Raw genomic sequence first — 27,637 nt, forward strand, 5'->3', positions numbered from 1 at the left:
GCAGATGTCTTTTCCCTAGGCTGGGCTATTTCAAGACTAGGGGGCTTATTTTTAAAGTAAGAGAAGTGAGATTTTAAAAGACATGGGGGGTCGGTGGGTTGGTGTGGACATGTTGGGCTGAAGGGCTTGTTTCCACACTGTAAGTAATCTAATCTTAAAAAAAATGTTTTACACAAAATGGTTCACATGTGGAATGAACGTCCTGAGGAAGTGGTGGGTGTGGGCACGGTTAAAATGTTTCAAAGATACTTTGAGAAGCACATGAACAGGAAAGGTTTAGAGGGATATGAGCCAGGAGCAGGCAGGTGGGACTAGATTAGTTTGGGATTGGTGTGGACTGGTTGAATCAAAAGGTCTGTTGCCGTGCAGTATGCCTCGGACTCTATGACTCTGTCATTAATTCTAAGCCAAGAGTCTTACTTGAAAAACATTGGCCAGTGAGTTGTACCAGATTTGAACATAAAGATGATGCTGCTACCAAGCATGATGCAACGAGTGAGGTATCGTGTCAGACAGCTCAATAGGATAGGCACAGATACCAGACCAGATAGAAGTTGTGATTTGCTGGAACTCAGTCTGGCCATGGAAAAATGGTGGACACCCTGAGAGTGAGGAAAACTGTGAAAATTGGAAATATAGAAGATTACACTGAAGTTCTCAACTTTGTGCGGTCCTCAATAATGTGCCGTGATTTCTAATGATACCTCCACTTCAGTGCAGGATGGTTTGTGATATTCATTGTGGGAGGAAATGGGAAAAGTTGACCCTTGGCTTGGAAGACAGATTGGGAAGAGTGGTGAAGGGGTCATTAATCATGGGATATGCTGGTACGCATTCAGTCTGCTGCCATGGTGTTCTAATTGTGTAAGATCTTGAAAGAAAAGCGTGACTCAAAAGGGACTGAAAAATGTTATGTAGTTCATTGGTCTTTAGGATAGTGAGCATTCCACAGAAAGTGCTGCTGAGAAAAGTTTTGGAAGAGGTGTGAACAGTTTAAAGTGGATACCAGACAGGAGTGAAATCTCAAAGCCATCAACTCTCAAATTGTTTTACAAAGAGGAATGCCTCAGCAGAAAAAAAGGGTTGAAGGTTCTAGAAAACTTTTTGATGCAGAGGGTGGTGCGTGTATGGAATGGGCTGCCAGAGGAAGTGGTGCAGGCTGGTACAATTGCAACATTTAAAAGGCATTTAGATGGGTATATGAATAGGAAGGATTTGGAGGGATATGGGCCTGGTGCTGCAGGAGGGACTAGATTGAGTTGGGATATCTGGTCGGTATGGGCGAGTTGGACCAAAGGGTCTGTTCTATGTTGTATATCTCTATGACTATGACCCTAATAGGAAGTCTCGCTATGTAACGCTGCGAATACAGTTTTGTTATATTTTGGTATTAATACAACATTACAATATTTTTTCTCAAAAGTGCAAGAATCTGTCAGAGTTAGAGTTGGAAATACCAATCCCTTTAAAGCTGAAACAAATCAGCTCCAGAGTTGATTGAAAGCAGATAATCAGACTTTAGTTTAAAGAACCTTGCCCTCTGTTTCTGCACGTTCAACCTGGTTCAAAACCAGGCAGAAGTGGTTGCACCCCCTGTTTAGTTATTAAAAAAATCTTTTGTTGTGTTTTTGGCTGCACTTTAGCCCCATGCTCCTGACCTTTGGGTATCTAGAGCAGTGGGGTGCAGACAGATCAGATGATCTCCTCGTGGGTCTGCTCCTGGACCTGGCCTGGCTGCCTATAAACAGGTCTAGGCAGTGGGCTCTGAAGGGGGTTGTGATTCCCCACTCCCTGCAACTCTTCTGCTTTTAGATCTGTGCCCGGGTGACCATGGAGATGGAGCACCATTATATCTACCTGTATGCTTGGTGCTATCAGAGAGCGGTGGGCATCACAGGACTGGTTTCAATGATCTCTCCTTCCAAAGCCCTCTCTTGTCAGACTGGAAGCCTGTGACTAGCGGAGTGCCTCAGGGGTGGGTGCTGGGCCCATTGCTGTTTGTTTTTTTTTAGATTCCCTACAGTGTGGAAACAGGCCCTTCGGCCCAGCAAGTCCACACTGACCGTCCGAAGAGCAACCCACACAAACCCATTCCCCTTCTTTTACCCCGACAAATGCACCTAACACTTTGGTCAATTTAACATGGCTAATTCACCTTGCCTGCACATCTTTGGATTGTGGGTGGAAACCGGAGCGCTTGGAGGAAACCCATGCAGACACAGGGAGAACATGGGAGAATGATTTGGCTGAGAGTATACAAGTAATTAGATTAGATTCCCTACAGTGTGGAAACCGGTCCTTCAGCCCAACAAGTCCACATCAACTCTCCGAATAGTAACCCACCCAGACCCATTCCCCTACCCTATGTTTACCCCTGGTGAATGCATCTAACACTGTGGACAATTTAGCATGGCCAATTCACTTGACCTGCACATCTTTGGAATGTGGGAGGAAACCGGAGCACCCGGAGAAACCCATACAGGCACAGGGAGAATGTGCAAACTCCACACACAGTTGTCCGAGGCAGGAATCAAACCCAGGTCCCTGGCGCTCTGAGGCAGTAGTGCTAACCACTGAGCCACCTTCCCGCCCATGATTAGTAAGTTTGCAGATGACACTAAAATAGGCAGTATCATGGACAGTGAGGAAGGTTATCAGAAGTTGCAGCAGGACCTTGACCAGCTGGGGAAGTGGGCTGAGAAATGGCAAATGGAGCTTAATATGGATAAGTGTGAGGTCTTGCATTTTGGAAAGTCAAAACAAGGGTAGGAGTTTCATGGTGAATGGTAGGGCCTTAAGGAGTTTAGTGGAACAGAGGGAACTTGGAGTTCAGGTTCACAATTCTCTGAAAGTATAGTCACAAGTGGACAGGACAGTGAAGAAGGCTTTTGGCACACTGGCCTTCATCAGTCAGGGCACTGAGTATAGAAGTTGGGAAGTTATAATGCAGTTGTACAGGACATTGGTGAGGCCGCACTTTGGAGTATTGGTCACCTTGTTATAGGAAAGATGGTATTGAACTGGAAAGAGTACAGAAGAAATTTACAAGGATGTTGCCAGGACTCAAGGGTCTGGGTTATAGGGAGAGGCTGGACAAGCTAGGACTTTTTTCTTTAGAGCATAGGAGACTGAGGGGGAATCTTATAGAAGTGTATAACATCATGAGTGGCATGGATTGGCTGAATGCACTCTGTCTTTTTCCCAGGGATGGGGAATCAAGGACTAGAGAGCATCAGTTTAAGGTTAGAGGGGAAAGAATAAAAGGGAACTTGAGGGGCAACTTTTTTACTCAGAGGGTGGATGCATGTGCAATGAACTGCCAGTGGAAGTGGTTGAGGTGGGTACATTAACAAAATTCAAAAGGCACTTGGACAAATAAATGAATGGGAGAGGTTCAGAAGGATATGAGCCAAGTGCAGAGAAAAGGGGTTAGCATGGATGGACATTGAGGTTGGCACGGACCAGTTTGGGCCAAATGGCCTGTCTCTGTGCTGTTGGACTCTGTGACTCTATGGTTGAGCTTACCTTCTGCTTTTGCCCTGCAGGGATACATGTGGAAGAAAGGCAATGTCCGACGGAACTGGAATGAGCGCTGGTTTGTCCTGAAGCCTTCCAAATTAGACTATTATCTCAATGAGGACCTCAAAGAGAAGAAGGGAGAAATTCACCTCGATATGGACAGCTCTGTAGAGGTGAAAGCCTTGGGCAATAGATTGGCATGTCAAATACTGGGGTACAGTACTGGTGGGGACAGGTCTGTCACTGTGTAACACTGGGGAACACTGTTGGTGGGTACAGGTCTATCACTGTGTAACATGGGGGTCCTGTACTGGTGGGAATAGGTGTGTCTCTGTGTAACACTAGGGAACACTATTGGTGGGGACAGGTCTGTCTCTGTATAACACGGGGGTACAGTACTGGTGTGGACAGGTGTGTCTCTGTATAACACTGGGGTACAGTACCGGTGGGGACAGGTCTGTCACTGTATAACACTGGGGTATAGTACCGGTGGGGACAGGTCTGTCTCTGTGTATAACACTGGGATACGGTACTGGTGGGGACAGGTGTGTCTCTGTATACCAATGTGTTACAGTACTGGTGGGGAAGGTCTGTGACTGTATACCAATGGGGTACTGTACTGGTGGGGACAGGTCTGTCTCTGTATAACACGGGGGTACAGTACTGGTGGGGACAGGTCTGTCACTGTATAACACTGGGGTACAGTACTGGTGGGGACCGGTCTGTCTCTGTATAACACTGGGGTACAGTACTGGTGGGGACCGGTCTGTCTCTGTATAACACTGGGGTACAGTACTGGTGGGGACCGGTCTGTCTCTGTATAACACTGGGGTACAGTACTGATGGGGACAGGTCTGTCTCTGTATAACACTGGGGTACAGTACTGGTGGGGACCGGTCTGTCTCTGTATAACACGGGGGTACAGTACTGGTGGGGACAGGTCCGTCACTGTATAACACGGGGGTACAGTACTGGTAGGGACAGGTCTGTCACTGTATAACACGGGGGTACAGTACTGGTGTGGACATGTGTGTCTCTGTATACCAATGGGGTACTGTACTGGTCGGCACAGGTCTATCTCTCTGTATAACACTGGGATACGGTACTGGTGGGGAAGGTCTGTGACTGTATACCAATGGGGTACTGTACTGGTGGGGACAGGTCTGTCTCTGTATACACTGGCGTACAGTACTGGTGGGGAAGGTCTGTGACTGTATAACATTGGGTACTGTACTGGTGGGGATACATCTGTCTCTGTATAACACTGGGGTACAGTACTAGTAGGGTCAGGTCTGTCACGGTATAACACTGGGAGTGCAGTACTGGTGGGGACAGGTCCGTCACTGTATAACACTGGGGTACAGTACTGGTGGGGACAGGTCTATCTCTGTATACACTGGGGTACTGTACTGTGGGGACAGGTCTGTCACTGTATAACACCAGGGTACAGAACTGGTTTGGACAGGTCTGTCATTGTATAACACTGGGGTTCAGTGCTGGTGGGGGGAGGTCTGTCTCTGTATAACACTGGGTTACAGTACTTGTGGGGGGAGATCTGTCTCTGTACAACACTGGGGTACAGTACTGGTGGAGACAGGTCTGTCAATGTATACCAATGATGCACTGTACTGGTGGGTACAGGTCTGTCTCTGTATAATACCAGGGGACAGTACTGGTGGAGACAGGTCTGTCAATGTATACCAATGATGCACTGTACTGGTGGGTACAGGTCTGTCTCTGTATAACACCAGGGGACAGTACTGGTGGGGACAGGTCTGTCAATGTATACCAATGATGCACTATACTGGTGGGTACAGGTCTGTCTCTGTATAACACCAGGGGACAGTACTGGTGGAGACAGGTCTGTCAATGTATACCAATGATGCACTGTACTGGTGGGTACAGGTCTGTCTCTGTATAACACCAGGGGACAGTACTGGTGGGGACAGGTCTGTCAATGTATACCAATGATGCACTGTACTGGTGGGTACAGGTCTGTCTCTGTATAACACCAGGGGACAGTACTGGTGGAGACAGGTCTGTCACTGTATAACACTGGGGTACTGTACTGGTGGGGACGGGTCTGTCACTGTATAACATTGGCTTACTGTACTGGTGGGGACAGATCTGTCTCTGTATAACACTAGGGGACAGTACTGGTGGGGACAGGTCTGTCACTGTATAACACTGGGGTACAGTACTGGTGGGGGCAAATCTGTCTCCGTATAACACTGGGGTACAGTACTGGTCGGGACAGGTCTGTCACTGTATAACACTGGGGTACAGTACTGGTGGGGACAGGTCTGTCTCTGTATAACACTGGGGTACAGTATCGGTGGGGACAGGTCTGTCACTGTATAACACTGGGGTACAGTACTGGTGGGGGCAGGTCTGTCACTGTATAACACTGGGGTACAGTGCTGGAAGGGGCAGGTCTGAAAATGTGTTGCTGGAAAAGCGCAGCAGGTCAGGCAGCATCCAGCAACACAGTTTCAGTCCTGTGGATGCTGCCTGACCTGCTGCGCTTTTCCAGCAACACATTTTCAGCCCTGATCTCCAGCATCTGCACTCCTCACTTTGTCCGTGGGGACAGGTCTGTCACTGTATACCACCGATGTACAGCACAGGTGGGGACAGGTCTGTTACTGTATACCAATGGGGTACTGTACTGGTGGGGACAGGTCTGTCACTGTATAACATTGGCTTACTGTACAGGTGTGGACAGGTATGTCTCTGTATACCAATGGGGTACAGTACTGGTGGAGACAGGTCTGTCACTGTATAACGCTGGGATAGAGTAAGGTGGGGACAGGTCTGTCTCTGTATAACACTGGGGTAGACTACATGTAAGAACAGGCCGGTCACGGTAAAACACTTGGGTGCAGCACTAGTGGGGACAGGTCTGTCACTGTATAACACTGGGGTACAGTACTGGTGGGGACAGGTCTGTCACTGTATAACACTGGGGTACAGTACTGGTGGGGACAGGTCTGTCTCTGTATAACACTGGGGTACAGTACTGGTGGGGACTGGTCTGTCAGTGTATAACACGAGGGTACAGTACTGGTGGGGGCAGGTCTGTCACTGTATAACACGGGTACAGTACCGGTAGGGACAGGTCTGTCACTGTAGCACACTGGGGTACAGTACCGGTGGGGACAGGTCTGTCACTGTATACCAATGGGGCACAGTACTGGTCGGGACAGGTCTGTCTCTGTATTACACTGGGGTACAGTACTGGTAGGGACAGGCCTGTCACCGTATAACACTTGGGTGCAGTACTGGTGGAGACAGGTCTGTCACTGTGTAACACGGGTACAGTACTGGTGGGGACAGGTCTGTCCCTGTATACCATTGGCTTACTGTAATGGTGGAGACAGGTCTGTCTCTGTTTCACATTAGGGGACAGTACTGGTGGGGACAGGTCTGTCCCTGTATAACACTGGGGTACCGTACTGGTTGGGACAGGTCTATCTCTGTATAACACTTGGGTACAGTACTGGTGGGGACAGGTCTGTCACTGTGTAACACTGGGGTACAGTACCGGTGGGGACAGGTCTGTCCCTGTATAACACTGGGGTACAGTACCGGTGGGGACAGGTCTGTCACTGTGTAACACTGGGGTACAGTACTGGTGGGGACAGGTCTGTCACTGTGTAACACTGGGGTACAGTACTGGTGGGGACAGGTCTGTCACTGTGTAACACTGGGGTACAGTACTGGTGGGGATAGGTCTGTCACTGTGTAACACTGGGGTACAGTACTGGTGGGGACAGGTCTGTCACTGTGTAACACTGGGGTACAGTACTGGTGGGGACAGGTCTGTCACTGTGTAACACTGGGGTACAGTACTGGTGGGGACAGGTCTGTCACTGTGTAACACTGGGGTACAGTACTGGTGGGGATAGGTCGCTCTCTGTATAACACTGGGGTACAGTGCTGGTGGGGACCGGTCTGTGACTGTATAACACTGGGGTACAGTACTGGTGGGGACAGGTCTGTGACTGTATAACACTGGGGCACACTACAGGTAGGGACAGGCCTGTCACGGGATAACCCTGGGGTGCAGTACTGGTAGGGACTGGTCTGTAACTGTATACCACTGGGGTACAGTACTGGTGGAGGCAAGACTGTCACTGCATAGCATTCGGGTACAGTACTAGTGGGGGCAGGTCTGTCACTGTATACCACTGGGGTACAGTACTGGTGGGGACAGGTCTGTCTCTCTATAACCCTGGGGTACAGTACTGGTGGGGACAGGTCTGTCTCTGTATAATACTGGGGTAGGGTACTGGTGGGGACAGGTCTGTCTCTGTACAACACCTGGGTATAGTACTGGTGGGGGCAGGTCTGTCACTGTTCAACACCAGGGTACCGAACTGGTTTGGACAGGTCTGTCTGTGTGTTACACTGCGGTACAGTATTGGTGGAGCAGGTCGGTCCATGTATAACACTGGGGTACAGTACTGGTATGGGCAGGTCTGTCTCTGTGTAACACTGGGGTACAGTACTTTTAGGGACAGGTCTGTCTCTGTATAACGCTGGTACGTTCCTGGTTGGGACAGGTCTGTCACTGTATAACACTGGGGTACTGTACTGGTGGGGACAGGTCTGTCACTGTATACCACTGGGGTACAGTACTGGTGGGCACAGGTCTGTCACTGTATAACACTGGGATACAGTACTGGTGGTGACAGGTCTGTCACTGTATAACACTGGGGTACAGTGCTGGTGGGGGCAGGTCTGTCTCTGTATACCAATTGGGTGCTGTACTGGTGGGCACTGGTCTGTCACTGTATAACACTGACAGACCTGTCCCCACCAGTACTGTATCCCAGTGTTATACAGAGACAGACCTGTCCCCACCAGTACTGTACCCCAGTGTTATACATTGACAGACCTGTCCCCACCAGTACTGTACTCCAATGTATAACACTGGGTACAGTACTGGTGGGGACAGGTCTGCCGCTGTATAACACGAGGCTGCAGTACCTATGTTGACAGGTCTGCCGCTTATAACGCTAGGATACAGTACTGTTGGGCATTGAGAGTAGAGTGCTGGAAAAGCATAGTAGGTCATGCAGCAGCTGAGGAGCAGGAGAATCTAGTTTTCAGGCCAGAGCCCTTCGTCAGGAATGAGGCTGGGAGCCTTGAGGGTGGAGAGCTAAATGGGAGGGAGTGGGGATTGCAGGAAGGTAGCCAAGAGTACAAAAGGTGTATGGAAGTTGGGGTAATGGTGATAGGTCAGAGGTGAGGGTGGAAAGGGAGATTGGCAGGTAGGACAGGTCATGAGGGCGGTGCTGAGCTGGAAGGTTGGAACTAGGGGTAAGGTGGGGGGAGGGGGAAATGAGGAAACTGTTGAAATCCACATTGATGCCATGGGGTTTGAAGTGTTCTGAGGCGGAAGATGAGGCGTTCTTCCTCCAGGCGTCGGGTGATGAGGGAGCGACGCTGAGGAGGCCCAGGACCTCCATGTCCTCGGCAGAGTGGGAGGGGGAGTTGAAATGTTGGGCTACAGGGCGGTGTGGTTGATTGGTGCGGGTGTCTCGGAGATGTTCCCTAAAGTGCTCTACTAGGAGGCGCCCAGTCTCCCCAGTGTAGAGGAGACCGCATCGGGAGCAACGGATACAATAAATGATAATGGTGGATGTACAGGTAAAACTTTGATGGATGTGGAAGGCTCCTTTAGGGCCTTGGATGCAGGTGAGGGAGGAGGTGTGGGCGCAGGTTTTGCAGTTCCTGCGGTGGCAGGGGAAGATGCCAGGATGGGAGGGTGGGTTGTAGGGGGGGGGGGGGGCGTGGGCCTGACCAGGTGGTCACAGAGGGAACGGTCTTTGCGGAAAGGGGTGGGGAGGGAATTATACCCCTGGTGGTGGTGTCCGTTTGGAGGTGGCGGAAATGGCAGAGGATGATGTGATGTGTATGGAGGTTGGTGGGGTGGAAGGTGAGGACCTGGGGGATTCTTGCAGTTGGAGGGGTGGGGTTAGAGGGCGGAAGTGTGGGATGTGGATGTGATGCGTTGGAGGGCATCAGCAACCATGTGAGAAGGGAAATTGCAATCTCTAAAGAAGGAGGCCATCTGGTGTGTTCTGTGGTGGAACTGGTCCTCCTGGGAGCTATATACAGCAGAGGCAGAGGAATCGGGCATACAGGGATGGCATTTTTGCAGGAAGTAGGGTGGGAAGAGGTATAATCAAGGTAGCTGTGGGAGTCGTTGGGTTTGTAAAAAAACAATGTCAGTGTCGAGTTGGTCCTCGTGGATGGAGACGGAGAGGTCCAGGAAGGGGAGAGAGGTGTCAGAGATGGTCCAGGTGAATTTAAGGTTGGGGTTGAATGTGTTGGTGAAGTTGATGAATTGCTCAACCTCCTCGCGGGAGCACGAGGTGACGCCGATGCAGTCATCGATGTAGCGGAGGAAGAGGTGGGGAGTGGTGCTGGTGTAACTACGGAAGATGGACTGTTCCACGTTGCTGACAAAGAGACAAACATCGCTGGGGCCCATGCGGGTGCCCATGGCTACCTCTTTCTCCTACAGTACTGGTGGGGATAGGTCTGTCTCTGTATAATGAGTGGAAAAGCACAGCCGCTCAGGCAGCATCTGAGGAGCAGGAGAGGCAATGTTTCGAGCATAAGCTCTTCGTTAGAATTCCTGATGAAGGGCTTATGCCCGAGACGTCAGTTCTCCTACTCCTCGGATGTTGCCTGGCCTGCTGTGCATTTCCAGCACCACTCTCCCAACTCAGATCACCAGCATCTGGAGTCCTCATTTTCTCCACTGTATAATACAACATAAAATACTAAAGCCCTTGTCAATCTGTCACCGATTCTTTTCTCTCTGCTGCTGCTCTTTGTTAACCTCGCTGTCTCAGGCTCGGCAATCAGTTCCTCATTTGGTGCTGTGTTCCTCTCCTGTAGATGCTCCCTGATAAGGAAGGAAAGCGATGCCTGTTCTGTGTAAAGACTGTAAACCGTACGTACGAGCTGAGTGCGTCAGACATGAAGCGGAGACAGGAGTGGATGGACAGTAAGTGATGGATGTGGGAAAGCCACGTGTATGTTGTACGCCTTGGGGGCAGTGGGGTTGGGAGGGGTGGTGATTGTGACAGGGCTCGGGAAAGGGATGGGGAGATTGTGACTGTCCGTCTCTGTGACACAGAGATTGTCCGTGAGTGAGTTCCTGAAAGGTCTGTGTCTCTGAGTGGCTGTGTTCAGGGAGCGCTGGCTTGATCCGTACCAGGCGGTGGGTTTCACTGGCTGTGTCAGTGATTATTGCCCATCCCTAGTTGCCCCTCAGAAGATGGGGGTGACCTGCCTCCTTGTGAAGCTGCAATTCCTCCTGAACATTGGCAGAGAGGGGAATGGTTGTACTCTCCTGCCTCCTCTTGGTTCCTGCCATGATGGTGAGGCTCTGTGTTGTTGCCCTGGGGCAGGTATCATGGCTGCGATCTGGATCCTGGCGGAGAACAAGAGCTCAATGCACAAGGTGCACAAGGAGAGGCGGAGGGAGCAGCGTCGGCAGGCAGCCGCCAGGTTATTGGAGAAGAAGGCACAGGAGGATGCTCTGGCAGAGCTGCAGGCTGAGAGAGAGGCACAGCTGGCACAGCTCGAGCAACTCAGGCAGGTCCGAGTGCCACACGCGGTCTACATGTACCACCCCACCCTCACCAACCCCACACTGTCAGTGCAGGAGTGTGAGCATACCGTGTGTGTGTGTGAGCATACCGTGTGTGTGTGTGAGCATACCGTGTGTGTGTGTGAGCATGCTGTGTGTGTGTGTGTGCGAGCATACTGTGGGTGAGCATACCGTGTGTGTGTGTGGTTGAGTGTAAGCATACTGTGTGTGCGCGGGTGAGTTTGAACATACTGTGTGTGTGCAGGTGATTGTGAGCATACTCTGTGTGCGGGTGAGTGTGAGGGTACTGTGTGTGTGTAGGAGTGAGCGTGAGCATACTGTGTGTAGGTGAGTGGGAGCATACTCTGTGTGTGTGTGTGTGTGTGTGTGTGCGCGCGCGAGTGTGAACATACTGTCCTTGTGTGCGGGTGAGTGTGAGCATAGTGTGTGTGTGTGTGTGTGCAGGTGAGCGTGAGCATACTGTGTGTGTGTGTACGCACGTGGGTGAGTGTGAACATACCGTGCACAGATGAGTTGGAGCACGCTGCGTGTGTGTGCAGGTGAGCATGAGTGTACTGATAGTGTGCGCGGGTGAGTGTGAGCATACTGTGTGTGTGCACGCGAGTGTGAGCATACTGTGTGTTCAGGCGAGTGGGAGCATACTGTGTATGTGCACGCAGGCGAGTGTGAGCGTACTCTGTGAGCATGCTGTGTGTGCAGGTAAGTGTGAATGTACTGTGCACGCGCATGCGGGTGAGTGTGAGCAATGCCTGTGTGACTGCACGTGGAGAGGGCAGCCTGCGAGGGCGAGTGCTTCAACACTGCGTGTGCGCAGGTGAGTGTGAGCGCTGTCTGCGTCTGCGTGAGCGAGCTTGAGCACTGTCTTGCACGAGCGAGTGTGAGCATTCTGTGCATGCTGAGCAGACTGTAAGCACTCCGTGTGAGTGTGAGCAGACCATTTTTTTTTTGTTCAATCATCCGTTGGGATGCTGAGGTCCGATTCATGTCTCCTTTCCCCAACCCTGCCAATACGGAATGGACTGAGTTTGTGAGAGCTGACTGGATAGTTACTTTACTGTCCAGGCAAGACACTGCTCAGTGATGGGAATCTTCCTGCTCTCAATTCCTGTTATAGCACCATGGTTGCTACACACAAACCTCGAACAGCTCCTATCATTCCCACCTCCATCTCTGAAAGCCCATTTTGGTCTCCTAGGCACAGGAAGAAGCTGAGCACCTCTGGCGAACCAAGGAGCTCCACTGGATGACACAGCACGAGGAGCTCCAGCAGAAGCTGCAGATGGAGTTACAAAAGGCCAGGACGGTAAGACAAATGGGAGGCCTAGAACCGGGCTTGCACCACTAGGCCTGGAGCTGGATCCAGTCCCAGGCCCAGGACTGGACCATGATGCCCGGAGTTGGTTTGGTGTTCAGATCTGGGCCTGTGTTGTGAGGCCTAGAGCCAGATCCACTCCCAAGCCCAGGATAGTCCATTAGGCCTGGAGCTGCAGTTGGGTTTGGATTTAGATTAGATTCCCTACATTGTGGAAACAGGCCCTTCAGCCCAACCAGTCCATACCGACCCGCTGAAGAGTAACCCACCCAGACCCATTTCCCTCTGACTACGGGCAATTTAGCACGGCCAATTCACCTGACCTGCACATCTTTGGATTGTGAGAGGAAACCGGAGCACCCGGAGAGAACCCACGCAGAAACGAGGAGAATGTGTAAACTCCACACAGACAGTTGCCCGAGGTGGGAATTGAACCTGGGACCCCTGGTGCTGTGAAGCAGCAGTGCTAACCACTGAGCCACCGTGCCACCCTTGAGCCACGGGGTTAGAGAGTGTGCTGATGTTCTCCCCAGACATCTGAGTGTGGGATGGAATATTCCAGAACAAGAAAGGCAGCCATTTTGGAAGGGCAGAAAGGGTCAATGTACAGGCCAATTGGTGACCATCAAAATTCAATTCTCCCTCGTCAACCCATACTCTGAGAGTGAGAGCGTAAGAAGATAAATATGTCCCAGTGTGTATGTCCCAAGAGTCTTATACAGCAACCAACATGTCCTATAGAGGATATTATTAAACTCGGCAGGGTTCAGAAAAACATTTACCAGGATGTTGCTGGGATTGCAGTTTTGGAGCTATAGGGAGAGGCTGGAACTTTTTTTCCATGGAGCATCGGAGGCTGAGGGATGACCTCATAAAGGTTTATAAAATTATGAAGGGCAAGGATAGATGAATAGATGAGGCTTTTTTTTTGGCGGGGTAGGGGGGAAAGCAGGGATGGTGGGGATTCCAAACCTAGAGGGCATAGGTTTAAAGTGAGAGGTTAAAATTTAAAAGGGGCAACCTTTTCATGCAGAGGGTGGTGCGTGTATGGAATGAGCTGCCAGAGGAAGTGGTGGAGGTGGGTACAATCACAACATTTAAAAGGCATCTGGATGGGTACATGAATGAGAAGAGTTTAGAGTGCTATGAGCCAAGTGCTGGCAAATGGGACTAAGTCAGATTGGGGTGGTAGGACGGCATGGACAAGTTGGGCCGCAGGGCTGTATGACTTGACAGGTGCCTGCCCTTAGTGCCCACACTCTGCTGAGCTGTATTGGGGGAGTCTGAGCACCTCCCATAGGTGTTGACTCCTGCTCCACGGGACAGGACTCTGCCCCCTAGCTTGTGCAGGGAGAGGACACTGCGCGTGGCAGAAACATTTGTGGGGCTGGTGAGTACATGCTGCAGTATTTTAGCATATCTCCCTCTCTCTCCTTGAAGGACAAGCTCCAGATGCAGTTGGTGATGGAACAGAAGGAACAGGAGGCTGGTGCCCAGCGCCATCGGATTCGGGAACTGGAGACGATGCAGCGAGGGTTGGAGCGGGCCCTCAGGGCTGAGATCGAGGCCCACACCAATGAGCAGACAGTGCGATCTGCGCAGGCAAGGTGCAGTACCGGCAGTGAGGGTCAGGGGGCACACTGCTCCATCTCCCCAATCACTGAACGAACTGTTAAACTAATCCTGACCCAGTGCGGGGATTTCCCGGGAGAACCTTTTTATGGTTGCTGCGTAGACTTGGAGTTTGACTCCTGCCATTGTGTCTACTGGAATTTGAATTCAATTCTCACCACCTCGTGTTAGTCTCAGTGACAGTGACTGTTAAACCAATGGCAATTGTTGTAAAAACCCATCTGTTTCACTCTGTGAGGAAATTGAAGAGTTTTGGGGAAAAGGCAGGAAAATTGAATCCAGGCTGATAAGCCATAATCTCATTGAATGGCAGAGCTGACTTGATGGGCCGAATGGCCGACTTCTGTTCCTGTGTTAGTGGGTGTGGTGTCAAGGAGAGGTTGAAGAAATTATTGAAATTGCATCATCACGGTTTACAAAGAGACTATCAGGTTGGGAAAGGTGGAAAGAGATGACTGATGAATGTTTCTGAGGGGTGACCTTATAGAGGTTTATAAAATCATGAGGAGCATGGAAAGGGTGAATAGTCCAGGTCCTTTTCCCAGGGTAGGTGAGTCCAAAACCAGAGGGCATAGTTTTAAGGTGAGAGGCGAAAGGATTTAAAAAGGACCCGAGGGTCATGAAGACTGTGATACATGTATGGAACATAGCTGGAAATGTGTTGCTGGAAAGGCGCAGCAGGTCAGGCAGCATCCAGGGAACAGGAGAATCGACGTTTCGGGCATTAGCCCTTCTTCAGGAATGAGGAAAGTTGGTCCAGCAGGCTAAGATAAAAGGTAGGGAGGAGGGACTTGGGGGAGGGGTGTCGGAAATGTGATAGGTGGAAAGAGGTCAAGGTGAGGGTGATAGGTCAGACTGGGGTGGGGGCGGAGAGGTCGGGAAGAAGATTGCAGGTTAGGGAGGCGGTGCTGAATTTGATGGATTTGACTGAGACAGGCTTGGGGGAGGGGAAATGAGGAAACTGGTGAAATCCGAGTTCATCCCTTGTCGTTGGAGGGTTCCTAGCCGGAAGATGAGGCGTTCTTCCTCCAACCATCGTTTTGTTGTGGTCTGACGATGGAGGAGTCCAAAGACCTGCATATCCTTGGTGGAGTGGGAGGGGGAATTGAAATGTTGAGCTACAGGGTGGTTGGGTTGGTTGGTCCGGGTGTCCCAGAGGTGTTCTCTGAAACGCTCCGCAAGTAGGCGGCCTGTCTCCCCAATATAGAAGAGGCCACATCGGGTGCAGAGGATGCAATAGATGATATGTGTGGAGGTGCAGGTGAATCTGTGGCGGATATGGAAGTTTCCTTTGGGGCCTTGGAGGGAGGTGAGGGGGGAGGTGTGGGCGCAAGTCTTGCACCTTCTGCGGTTGCAGGGGAAGGTGCCGGTAGTGGAGGTTGGGTTGGTGGGGGGTGTGGATCTGACGAGGGAGTCACGGAGGGAGTGGTCTTTACGGAATGCTGATAGGGGAGGGGAGGGGAGGATATATTTCCCAGTGGGGTTCTGTCCACTGAAGGGGAGGGGAGGGGAGGATATATTTCCCTCCCCTCCCCTTCAGTGGACAGAACCCCACTGGTCCTCACCTACCACCCCACCAATCTCCATGTACAGCGCATCATCCGCCGTCATTTCCGCTACCTCCAAACGGACCCCACCACCAAGGATATATTGGAATGAGCTGCCAGAGGATGTGGTGGAGGCTGGTACAATACAGCATTTAAGAGGCATTTGGATGGGTATATGAATAGGAAGGGTTTGGAGGGATATGGGCCGGATGCTGGCGGTTGGGATATCTGGTCGGCATGGACGGGTTGGACAGAAGGGTCTGTTTCCATGCTGTACTTCTCTATGACTCTAAGATGATGCTAGAGACAAACCAATAACATGATAGGTGTAAGAAATGCACAGCAAGGGTCTAACCAAAGTAACAAGTAATCCAAAACTGTACAAACTAGTTCAGGTGGGGAGATCATGGCAAGTTATCAAGATTTCTGATGGAGGGCTTATATGCCCAAAACGTTGTTTCTCCTGCTACCTGACCCCTGTGCTTTTCCAGCACCACACTCTCGACTCTGATCTCTAGCATCTGCAGTCCTCACTCTCTCAAGCTATCAAGATGATGGTGTCAAAACAGAACAGTAAGGAAGATTTTTACAAACATAGACCATATAGTGTGACATGAGCCCAAGACTACAGTTGAGGTTGTCTTCATGGGTACAGAATTTGGCTCTCAGTTTCTGCTCAGCAATTCTGTGTTGTTGTGTATTTCTGAAAGCTGCCTTGGAGGATGTTTGCCTGAAGATCGGAGATTGAATGTCCCTGACGCTGAAGTGTTCCCTGACTGGGAGGGAACAGTCCTGTCTGGCAATTGTTGCGCTGTGTCCATTCATCCGTTGTCGACACTATGCTGTCATTGTGGGGGGATGCTGGTGTAGAGTGCCAAATTGTCCACTTTAATGAGGAATATTCTTCATCGAGCAGAAACTGATCGCTGAGTTCCATCATCTTGATGACTCATGATCTCACTACCTTAGCTAGTTTGATTTGGAGGAGCTGTTTATTGGACTGGGGTGGACAAAGTTAAAAATCGCACACCAGGTTATAGTCCAACAGGTTTATTTGGAGGTATTCGCTTTCAAAGCGCTGTTTCTTCATCACCTGAAATAACCTGGTGTTGTGAGATTTTTAACTTTTTAACTAGTTTGTACAGTTTTAGATTACTTGTAACTTTGGTTAGACCCTTGTCATGTGTCTCTTATACCTAAAGTTATTCCAGACATTTGTTTTATCTGTAGCACCATCTTGTTGACTTTTTTTGTAATTATCTCTCTGTCTTAATTAATCGGATCGTAGGTCATCCCTTTACATGCTATTCAGCTGTTGACCATTCACTCAGACCGTTTGACATGTTTGATCACCTGTAAAGACTTGTTCAGTCTGTCAACACTCTACCCTCATCATTTGATACTATCTTTTGACACTCTTAATTACAGAGAAACTTCCATTGTCTGAAGGACTCAGGTGGGGAGTATTTTGTTTGGTTAATCGAGTACCGGATAACATAGATAGCCACACGTTGGGACCTCGCAGTCTTGTTCAGAATCATCTGAAATTTGGTTAATCAAATGCTGGATAATCAAGGTTCCTCTGTACTTAGGATATCTGCAGTGATCTCTCAACCTATAAATTCTGTATCTGTGCGCTTCACCTGATGAAGGGGCAGCATTCTGAAAGCTTGTGATTTCAAGTAAACCAGTTGGACTATAACCTGGCGTCATGTGTGACTTCTGACTTCGTCCACCCCAGTCCAACACCAGCACCTCCATATCATGTATGGAATGAGCTGCCAGAGGAAGTGGTGGAGGCTGGTGCAATTACAGCATTTAATGGATGGGTACATTAATAGGAAGGCTTTAGAGAGATACGGGCCAAATGCCGGCAAATGGGACAAGTTTAGTTTGTGATTATGGTCGGCATGGACGAGTTGGACCGAAGGGTCTGTTGCTGTGCTGTATGACTCCCCAGAGAAATTTCTTCAGCCAGAGTGTGGGGAGCCTGTCGAATTCTCTGCCACAAGTTGAGGCAAAACATTGAATGTTTAGATTAGATTAGATTACTTAGTGTGGAAATAGGCCCTTCAGCCCAACAAGTCCACACCGACCCTCCGAAGAGCAACCCACCCAGACCCATTCGCCTACATTTACCCCTTCACCCAACACTACGGGCAATTTAGCATGGCCAATTCACCGAACCTGCACATCTTTAGACTGTGGGAGGAAACCAGAGCACCCAGAGGAAACCCACGCAGACACGGGGAGAATGTGCAAACTCCAGACAGGCAGTTGCCCGAGGCAGGAATTGAACCCGGGTCTCTGGCGCTTTGAGGCAATAGTGCTAACCACTGTGCTTTGGGAAAGAGGGAGAGTTAGCTCAGTTGGCTGGTTTGCAATACAGCGTGACTGATTTGGATACAGTTAGAACATAGAACAATACAGCACAGAACAGGCCCTTCGGCACCTATCCATGTACCTATCCAATTGCCGCTTAAAGGTCACCAATGATTCTGACTCTGCCACTCCCACAGGCAGCGCATTCCATGCCCCCACCACTCTCTGGGTAAAGAACCTACTCCTGACATCCCCCCTATACCTTCCACCCTTCACCTTAAATTTATGTCCCCTTGTAAGACTCTGCTGTACCCGGGGAAAAAGTCTCTGACTGTCTACTCTATCTATTCCCCTGATCATCTTATAAACCTCTATCAAGTCACCCTTCATCCTTCGCCGTTCCAATGAGAAAAGGCCTAGCACTCTCAACCTATCCTCGTACGACCTATTCTCCATTCCAGGCAACATCCTGGTAAATCTCCTCTGCACCCTCTCCAAAGCTTCCACATCTTTCCTAAAGTGAGGTGACCAGAACTGCACACAGTACTCTAAATGTGGCCTTACCAAGGTCCTGTACAGCTGCAACATCACCTCACGACTCTTGAATTCAATCCCTCTGCTAATGAATGCTAATACACCATAGGCCTTCTTACAAGCTCTATCCACCTGAGTGGCAACTTTCAAAGAGCTATGAACATAGACCCCAAGATCCCTCTGCTCCTCCACCTTACTAAGAACCCTACCGTTAACCCTGTATTCCACATTCTTATTTGTCCTTCCAAAATGGACAACCTCACACTTGACAGGGTTGAACTCCATCTGCCATTCCTCAGCCCAGCTCTGTATCATATCTAAGTCCCTTTGCAGCTGACCACAGCCCTGCTCACTATCCACAACTCCACCAATCTTCGTATCGTCTGCAAATTTACTGACCCACCCTTCGACTCCCTCTTCCAAGTCATTAATAAAAATTACAAACCCAGAACTGATCCCTGTGGAACTCCACTTGTAACTGGGCTCCAGGCTGAATATTTACCATCTACCACCACTCTCTGACTTCGGCCGGTTAGCCAGTTCTCTATCCAACTGGCCAAATTTCCCACTATCCCATGCCTCCTGACTTATCAAATGCCTTACTAAAATCCATGTACACTACATCCACTGCTCTACCCTCATCCACATGCTTGGTCACCTCCTCAAAGAATTCAATAAGACTTGTAAGACAAGATCTACCCCTCACAAATCTGTGCTGGCTGTCCCTAATCAAGCAGTGTCTTTCCAGATACTCATAAATCCTATCCTTCAGTACTCTTTCCATTACTTTGCCTACCACCAAAGTAAGACTAACTGGCCTGTAATTCCTGGGGTTATCCCTATTCCCTTTTTTGAACAGGGGCACAACATTCGCCACTCTCCAGTCCCCTGGTACCACCCCCGTTGACAGTGAAGATGAAAAGATCATTGCCAACGGCTCTGCAATTTCCTCTCTTGCTTCCCACATAATCCTAGGATATATCCCGTCAGGCCCGGGGGACTTGTCTATTCTCAAGTTATTCAAAATGTCCAACACATCTTCCTTCCTAACAAGTATCTCCTCTAGCTTACCAGTACATTTCACACTCTCCTCTTCAACAGTACGGTCCCTCTCGTTCGTAAATACTGAAGAAAAGTACTCATTCAAGACCTCTCCTATCTCTTCTGACTCAATACACAGTCTCCCACTGTCCTTGATCGGACCTACCCTCGTTCTCGTCATTCTCCTGTTTCTCACATACCCATAAAAGGCCTTGGGGTTATCCTTGATCCTACCTGCCAAAGATTTTTCATGCCCTCTCTTAGCTCTCCTAATCCCTTTCTTCAGCTCCCTCCTGGCTAACCTGTATCTCTCCAACATTCTGTCTGAAGCTTGTTTCCTCAACCTTATGTAAGCCTCCTTCTTCCTCTTTACTAGACATTCAACCTCCCTCGTCAACCAAGTTCTTAGGGCTAACGGCATCAAAGGATTTGGGGAGAAAGCAGGAACAGGTCACTGAGGAGGATGATAAGCCACGCTCATATAGAATGGGGGAAGCAGGCTTGAAGGGCCAAATGGCCTACTCCTGCTCCTATTTTTCAATTATCTGTAATTGGCTATGGTCCGAGAATGTGAACAGAAAGGCTTGATAAATATATATAACACTTCCATGTTCTCTATCTTCACTGTTGGTGTGAACAGAGCCAGATTGTGTCTAGCCTGATCAAAGCTGGCTATGAATGCCTCCTACTTGCTTAGTTTTGTTTATTTTTCCCTTAAGGCTACTGCAGGAGGAGGAGGAGAAGCTGAAGGAATTGATGATGCTGAGACGTGAGCAACAGGATATTAGTCGGCAGGAGGAGAGGCAGCAGCAGCAGCAGTTGACCAACAAGGCCCAGGCTTTACAGCAGGCCATGGAGCAACTGAGAGAGAGCAGGCAGCGGAACAAGCAGGACCTTGCTGTGAGTGACCTCCAGGGACTGCCAACGGACTCTTCAACCACTGTCTGTCCCACTCTGTGTTCATGGAAGTGAAGTGGTCATAGACACAGAGTACCATAGCGCTGCTCTCTCATTATAGAGAGAGAAGACTGGTGAGGGTTTAATCTGAGAGTCATCACACCTCAGGCGAGGGGAGAGTTTGACAAGGGGAGTCCTTGATGGTGACCTCAGCTGGTGATGGGTATTGAACCCATGCTGTTGCAAACCAGCCAGTTCACCCAACTGAGCTAACTCTCCCTCTTTCCCAAACTAATTTGTGGAGGCCGCAGGGGCACTTGGATGTTGGGGGAGGGCAGATTTGGAAGATGGGGTACGATGTGGACAGATGTGATCTTGGTGGGAAGAACAGAACAACATATGGTCCATCCAAACACCCTCCTGCATGAATCCCAAAACATTGATGGACTTGATGGGCCAAATGGACTGCTTCCACACTGTAGGGATTCTGTGATTGGTATCTAGGAAGGATTTAGGAAGGTGAGTGGAATGTTGGCATTTATTGCAACGGGAAAATGGAGTGTAAAAGCAAGGAAGTTTATGTCCAATGCTTGGCTATTCAAATGTTACTTTTCCAGTCCACGTTTCTTTTCTAACTCTCATGCCACCAACTCCAACATCAGTGAATACTGTTCCCCAGCTGAATTTCAACCAGTCTTTCTCAATTCACCTATCCTCATCAGCTGACCTCTCTTTTTTTAAATATATTTTTATTGAAAAATAGATTTTTTTTTAATATTACAACAATTCAAAACAATACAAAGAAAGAACACCAAAAAAATGTAAAAACTCAAACCACCCTCATGTACAAATGTACAAAAATATGTATTAAACAAAAATCCAACTGGCTACTTAACTAAATAAATAATAACTAACAACAAACTAATAAAAAATAATACAGTTCAGCCAAACAAAACGCTAACTCTCAAATGTCATATATTCATACGCTCGTAGTTTGCCCTCTCTGAATATTGGTCTCGTGAAGCACTATCATTACGGTTATATAAAAGCCCTTATTAGTGTGGCAGACAAATCTGTGTCAAGGTATTCCAAAAAGGGCTGCCATGTCTTATAAAAATTCTCAGCTTTGTGGTGTACCTGTAAGAAAATTCAAGGGGATATGCTCCATAACAATCTTACATCAACCAAACAGGATTTTCGGACACCCAACCCAGCAAGATTTTCTTTCTTGTGTAGAAAGTGGGGATGCTTGGCAGCTTTTTCTTATGCGCATCTAAAGGCAACACACTGGGCAGGCCAAGAAGAGAGATTGGGTCTGTCTTCACCCTTGCATCCAAAATCCCCTTCATTGTACCTGCCTCAGCGCCCCAGTATGTTTGAAGCCTGTCGCACAACCAGAGACAATGGGTAAGAGTGCCCGTACCAACCCTACACTTGGGACATGTTGAAGATACCTCTGGTTTAAATTTTGACAAACGATCCAGAGCCAAGTGGACCCTGTGGAGAATCTTCAAATGTAAACCATGGGTTCTATTGCAAGTTGATATCTTTCTTGCATTTTCCCAAATATCTTCCCATGCCTCTGAGGAGGCCTCAGCGCCTAGCGCTCTCTTTCCCAAACCGTGCAAAGCCAATTGAACTCACCTGAGGGACCACCACCCAGTTGATGATATAAAGTGATGACAGAAAATGTACTCTTAGCACTGAGCATCTTTCTTTCTATGTCAGATTTGAAGGAATCAGTCAAAAGTGTAGTTTTTTTTAAATAAAATCCCTAACTTGAAAAAAATGAAAGAGGTCCCTGTTAGATAACCCATATTTCTGTGCTGACTGATCAAAGGACATCATTGTACGTCCCTCAAATAAATCACCCCTGCACTACACACCTCTAGCTGCCCAATGTTTGAATCCTGAATCATCATCCTTGGTTGAAAACCCAGCATACCCACCACAGGTATAAGAAAAGATGTCAATATTGCCTTCCCTTTGCCGATTGATAACTATTGGGTTATGACAATATTCCTTAATTGTCCTCATTTTGTCCAAATACAGCAAGTTAGTAAGGGGGCACTTTGCCTGAGAGGTTTCGATATCTAACCATATTAACAGATAAAAGTGAGCTTAGTTTTTAATGTCGGGGAGATCCACTCCCTCCAGTCTGAGGCAATTTCAGTTTAGCCAGTTTAATAAGGGGTCACGTACGATGCCAAATAAGAGCTGAAGCAGCTGTTCAGTCTCCTGAAAGTTCGCTTATTGAAAATTGGGGGGAGGGGGGTCATCTGTGTAGGGTACAATAAACGGGGGAGAATACTCATCTTAATAAGAGCTATCCGACCTAACCATGAGACTGGAAGCGCCTCCCTTCTTTGAAGGTCTTGTTTGATTTTGTCGAATAATTGAACAAAATTAGCTTTAAACATCCAATCCAGAACTGGAGTGATGAATATGCCCTAACACATAACCTAACACCCTATTGGCTGCCCCTAAAAATGCTAAAATTGTTTGATCATACCCCATTGGTAATGACCGCAGTGAGAGGGTCACTGTAGAGAACCTTTACCCATCTTATAAAGGCTTCGCCCAAGCCAAACCGCTCTAGAGTATAAAAAAAGGTATGGCCACTCAACTCAGTCAAATGCCTTCTCTGCATCCAGAGGTATCACCAATCCCTGTATTGACTGGTGTTGATACGCTTGAATTACATTAAGCAGCCTCCTAACATTATTGTAGGATCTGCGGCCCTTTATGAATCTCATCTGATCCTCTTTAACCATGGAAGGTCACACAGTTTCCAGCCTTAACACAAGAGTCTTAGAGAGGATTTTAAAGTCAACATTTAAGAGGGAAATGAGCCTGTAATAAGCACAGTCCTCCGGGACCTTCCCTTGTTTAAGAGTGAGCGAAATATTGGCCTCTCTTAGAGAATTCCAGGGGGCACCTTTTGGGAAGTTATTGGAGAGAGTGCAGAGATGTCACCCGAAGAGTGAAACCCTTCAGTTATGTGGATAGATTGGAGAAGCTGGCGCTATTTTCCATTTAAAAGAGGACACTGAGACATTTACAACATAGGAATCCATTTGGGACATTTCTGCACCCATCAACAAAGCTCTGACTGCACTGATCCCATTTTCCAACTCTTAGATCAGAGCACTGGAGACGATGGCAATGCAAGTTAATATTTTAAATCTGATTAAATGTTACAAGGGTTTCTGACTCAGCCTCCCCTTTCAAGCAATGAGTTCTGGACTCTTACCATCCTCTTGAGGTGAAAACGAAATCCCTTCTGCTCTCCTCAAAATCTTCCCTTAAACCTCTGCCCCTGGTTCGTGACTCTGTCTTAATGGGAAGATTAATGCCTTCCTAGCCACGCTATGTGCGCCCCACATAATCTTATGCGCCTCTATCCAGTCCCCTCTTAACCCTCATGGCTCCAAGGAAAACCACCCCGGTCTGTTCAACCTTTCCTCTCAGCCCAGGTATCCGGTAAATCACCTCTGCACCCTGCCTTATGCAATCGCATCCTCTGTACAAGGTGGTGACCAGCATGGTGTACTCCATTGTGGTCTATCCAGCATATTTTTGGAACAGTTCCAGCAGAACTCCCTTGCTCTTGTATGCTATGCCTCCCTAACCACCTTATCTCCCTGCCTTGTTACCTTCAGGGATCTCTGGATATGCCCATTAAGATCCCTCTAATCTTCAATATTGCCCAGGGAATCTGCCATTCATGATGTAATCCCTTGCATTGTTCCTCCTCCCAAAATTCATTACCTCTGGCTTGAATTCCATTTGTCTCTGCTGTACCCTCCTGACCAGTCTGGTGATATCCTCTAGCATCATCTGCAAACTTCTTGATTGTAACCCCTACACTTTAGCCAAAATCATTAATGTACATAACAAACAGTGAGGCCTGTGGAAACCCATAGGGAACAGGCCTGATCAGTGAGAACAGACACCCTCGCCCTCACCCTCGCCCTCACCCTCACCCTCACCCTCACCCTCACTCTCACTCCTCCCCCACACACAACCAACCACTCTATTTCTATCGTTTGTCAGTTTTGGTTCAACATGCCAGTCTGCCACCTTATCAATAGCTAAAGTCCACACAGATCACATCAAACACATTGCCCTCACCAATACTCCCAGTCATGTTGTCAAAAATAATTCAACCACATTTGGCCAAAGTGACTTTCCCTGAACAAATGCTGACTACCCGGATGAATCTGTCTCTCCAAGTGCAAGTAAATTCTGTCCCTCATAATTCTCTGTAATCGTGCCTGCAGCACCGAGGTTAGATTGACTGGCCTCTAATTTCCAGATCTAAACTTTAACAAGAAATGGAAGAATGTGAGAAGGTTTGAAGGTGATTTGATAAAGGTTTTCAAAATGGTGAGGGGTCTGGACTAAGCAGATAGAGAACCTGTTCCCATTGGTGAAGCATTTAAGGCATTTGCCCTAAAAAGCAATGATGACCTGAAGACGTGGTGGCTCACAGCACCAGGGTCCCAGGTTTGATTCCCACCTCGGGTGACCATTCGTGTAGAGTTTGCACGTTCTCCCTGTGTCTTCATGGGTTTCCTCTGCATACTTCGGTTACCTCCCACAATCCAAAGATGTGCAGGTCAGGTGAATTGGCCATGCTAAATTGCCAAGTCAGGGCTAAGTATAGGGTAGGGGACTGGGTCTGTGTGGGTTACTCTTCGGAGGATCGGTGTGGACTTGTTGGGCCAGAGGGCCTGTTTCCACACTGTAGGTAATCTAATCTAACCTAATCTAAATGGTTAAGCTCAGAAATGCGCTGCCCACGAATGTGGTGGAGGATCGATTGAAATGTGACTGACATCAGAGATTTCGAACAAAATTGAACAGGGAACATTTTCAGGGATCTGAGATATGTTGGAGAATGGTACTCGGTGAACTGCTCCTCCACAGAACTAACACCGACAGGATGCATTGAATGGCTGTAGTCAGCCTATAATTCCAACAGAGTCCAAGCACTTCCCCTGCCTGTTCAACAGCACACTACCACTTGCACCTTACTGAGGTTAAATTAAGGTTAGTAACAAATGGTGACTTTGCCAGTGATTCTAGCACATAAGCACATACTGTCGTGATTACCATTACTGAGTCGCCCGTCACCATTGTACTGGGGAAAGGGAGAGTCATCATTGAGCAGAATCTCATCTGGACTTGCCACATAAGCACAGTGGCTACAAGCAAAGGTCAGAATACTGCAGCGAGTGACTCACCAACTTCCCAAAGGTACAAGTCAGGAGTGTGATGGAATACTTCCCACTTACCTGGATGAATGCAGCTCCAACAATACTCAAGAAGCTCGACACTATCCAGGACACAGCAGCCCACTTGATTGGCACCACATCCACAAACATCCACTCCCTCCACCACTGACACTCCGCAGCAGCAGTGTGTATTATCTGCAAGATATACTGCAGAAATTCACCAAGGCTCCTTCCAATCCCATGATCTCTACACCATCCTGGCATGCAAATATATCCCTTCATTGTGACTGAGTCAAATTTCTCAAACTCCTCTCCTCACTACACGGCAGGGGGTTCCTGCAGTACATGGGCTCACCACTTCTTTCTCAACTGATGTTCGGGGTTGGCAAAAAAAAAAGCTGCCATTGCCAGCAACGAGCATATATCGTTGAATTGGATGGGATATTAACGAGAGTAAGCAGGGAAGTGGGATTAGACTGAATGGGAAAGGAAGTGTTGTGGCAATTGGCAGGAGTGTGGGTTAGCTGTAGAGTAATATTATCTTGATTTGATTTATTATTGTCACGTGAGATACAGTGAAAAATATTGTTTTGCTATTTGGCAAACTATACCATCAAAACACTCCAACGATAGATCCAGATGACCGTTTGATCAAATTTATCAGAAGGTTAGATCTTATTGAGTTCTCAAACCTCTCAGATTGGGATAGAACATAAGTCCTGGGGCAGTCTCGAGTAAATTCACCCACTCAATCCTCCCAGTTGGCAGCTGGGCAAGAGAACCGGCCCGAGAACAGTAAGATGGACCCTCCAGTGTGTGCTCGCTATCGCTCATTCCCTGCTCGTGCCTGTCTTGTTCCCCACGATAGGATACTGCTGACTGTGGCCAGCTCCACCTCAGTTTCTCGGCTGATGGGGGTGACCTTGAATGCGAGGTGACATTTCTGACCCGTTTCACTTCTTTACAGATGGCAGAGCAGACAAGGAGAAGAGCCAGTCAACATGTGAAACACTGGAGCGTGCAACTGAATCGACTGATGCAGCCAATTGTGCCTGGAGGTAAGGGAAAAAACTGGGGCATCTGTAGAGGGTATTTGTGCAGTCACACTGGGCCTCTGTAACCTGTGCTATTCCCTGGGGAAAATGGTATAGAATGGTCCCAGTACTAAGTACTATGCATATAATATCCTATAACTTCTATAATCTCTTCTATAAAACAAACGTTCAACAAAGATGACGAAAAAAGGGGAAAATCAAATTTGGGGATAAACTTGAAGTACGATCAAGATGGGACTGTAAGAGCTTCTTGAAATATATAAAAAGGATGAGGGAAGCCAAAGTGAACAGAAACTCCTCTGAAAACGAGGTTGGGGAAAGAGTAATGGGGAATCAGGAAATGGCAGAGGTATTGAATAAAGTTCATAGCTCCTTGAAGATGGAGTCGCAGGTAGACAGAATAGTGAAGAAGGCATTTGCATGCTTGCTTTTATTGGTCAGTGCGTTGAATATAGGAGCTAGGGCATCATGTTGAGGCTGTACAGGACATTGGTGAGGCCACCTCTGGAATAGGGCATACAATTCTGGTCTCCCTGGAGCATCAGAGGCTGAAGAGTGACCTTGCAGAAATTTAATAAAATCATGAGGGGCAGAGGTAAGGTGAATAGACAAGGTCTTTTCCCCAGGGTAGGGGAGTCCAAAACTAGAGGACACAGGTTTAATATGAGAGGGGAAAGATTTACAAGGGACCTATGGGGTAATTTTCTCACACAGAGGGTGGTGTGTGTATGGAGCGAGCTGCCAGACGGAATTATAGAATTGCTATAGTGCAGAAACAGGCCATTCGGCCCAACAAGTCCACACTGACCCTCTGAAGAGTAGCCCACCCAGATCCATTCACCAACCCTATTACTCTATATTTACCCCTGACTAATGCACCTAACCTACACATCCCTGAACACTGT

The 27,637-nt window shown here is 48.4% G+C and overlaps 1 protein-coding gene across 2 annotated transcripts in view; it reads left to right on the forward strand.

Moving 5' to 3' along the window:
- The window catches only part of LOC122559462 (differentially expressed in FDCP 6 homolog), a 98,783-nt gene that overhangs the window by 63,081 nt on the left and 8,065 nt on the right, over window positions 1-27,637 (forward strand). For both annotated transcript variants that reach the window (XM_043708920.2, XM_043708919.2), the window contains 7 exons: window positions 3,546-3,692; window positions 10,435-10,543; window positions 10,950-11,140; window positions 12,348-12,455; window positions 13,905-14,071; window positions 20,260-20,440; window positions 26,645-26,735. In XM_043708920.2, coding sequence (XP_043564855.2) covers window positions 3,546-3,692; window positions 10,435-10,543; window positions 10,950-11,140; window positions 12,348-12,455; window positions 13,905-14,071; window positions 20,260-20,440; window positions 26,645-26,735 — 994 coding nt within the window. The remainder of the gene's footprint in view (window positions 1-3,545; window positions 3,693-10,434; window positions 10,544-10,949; window positions 11,141-12,347; window positions 12,456-13,904; window positions 14,072-20,259; window positions 20,441-26,644; window positions 26,736-27,637) is intronic.

The sequence above is a fragment of the Chiloscyllium plagiosum genome, unplaced genomic scaffold (assembly GCF_037043375.1).
Source record: "Chiloscyllium plagiosum isolate Xiang-an unplaced genomic scaffold, Cpla_swu_hap1 HiC_scaffold_19, whole genome shotgun sequence".
Taxonomy (NCBI): Eukaryota; Metazoa; Chordata; class Chondrichthyes; order Orectolobiformes; family Hemiscylliidae; genus Chiloscyllium; species Chiloscyllium plagiosum.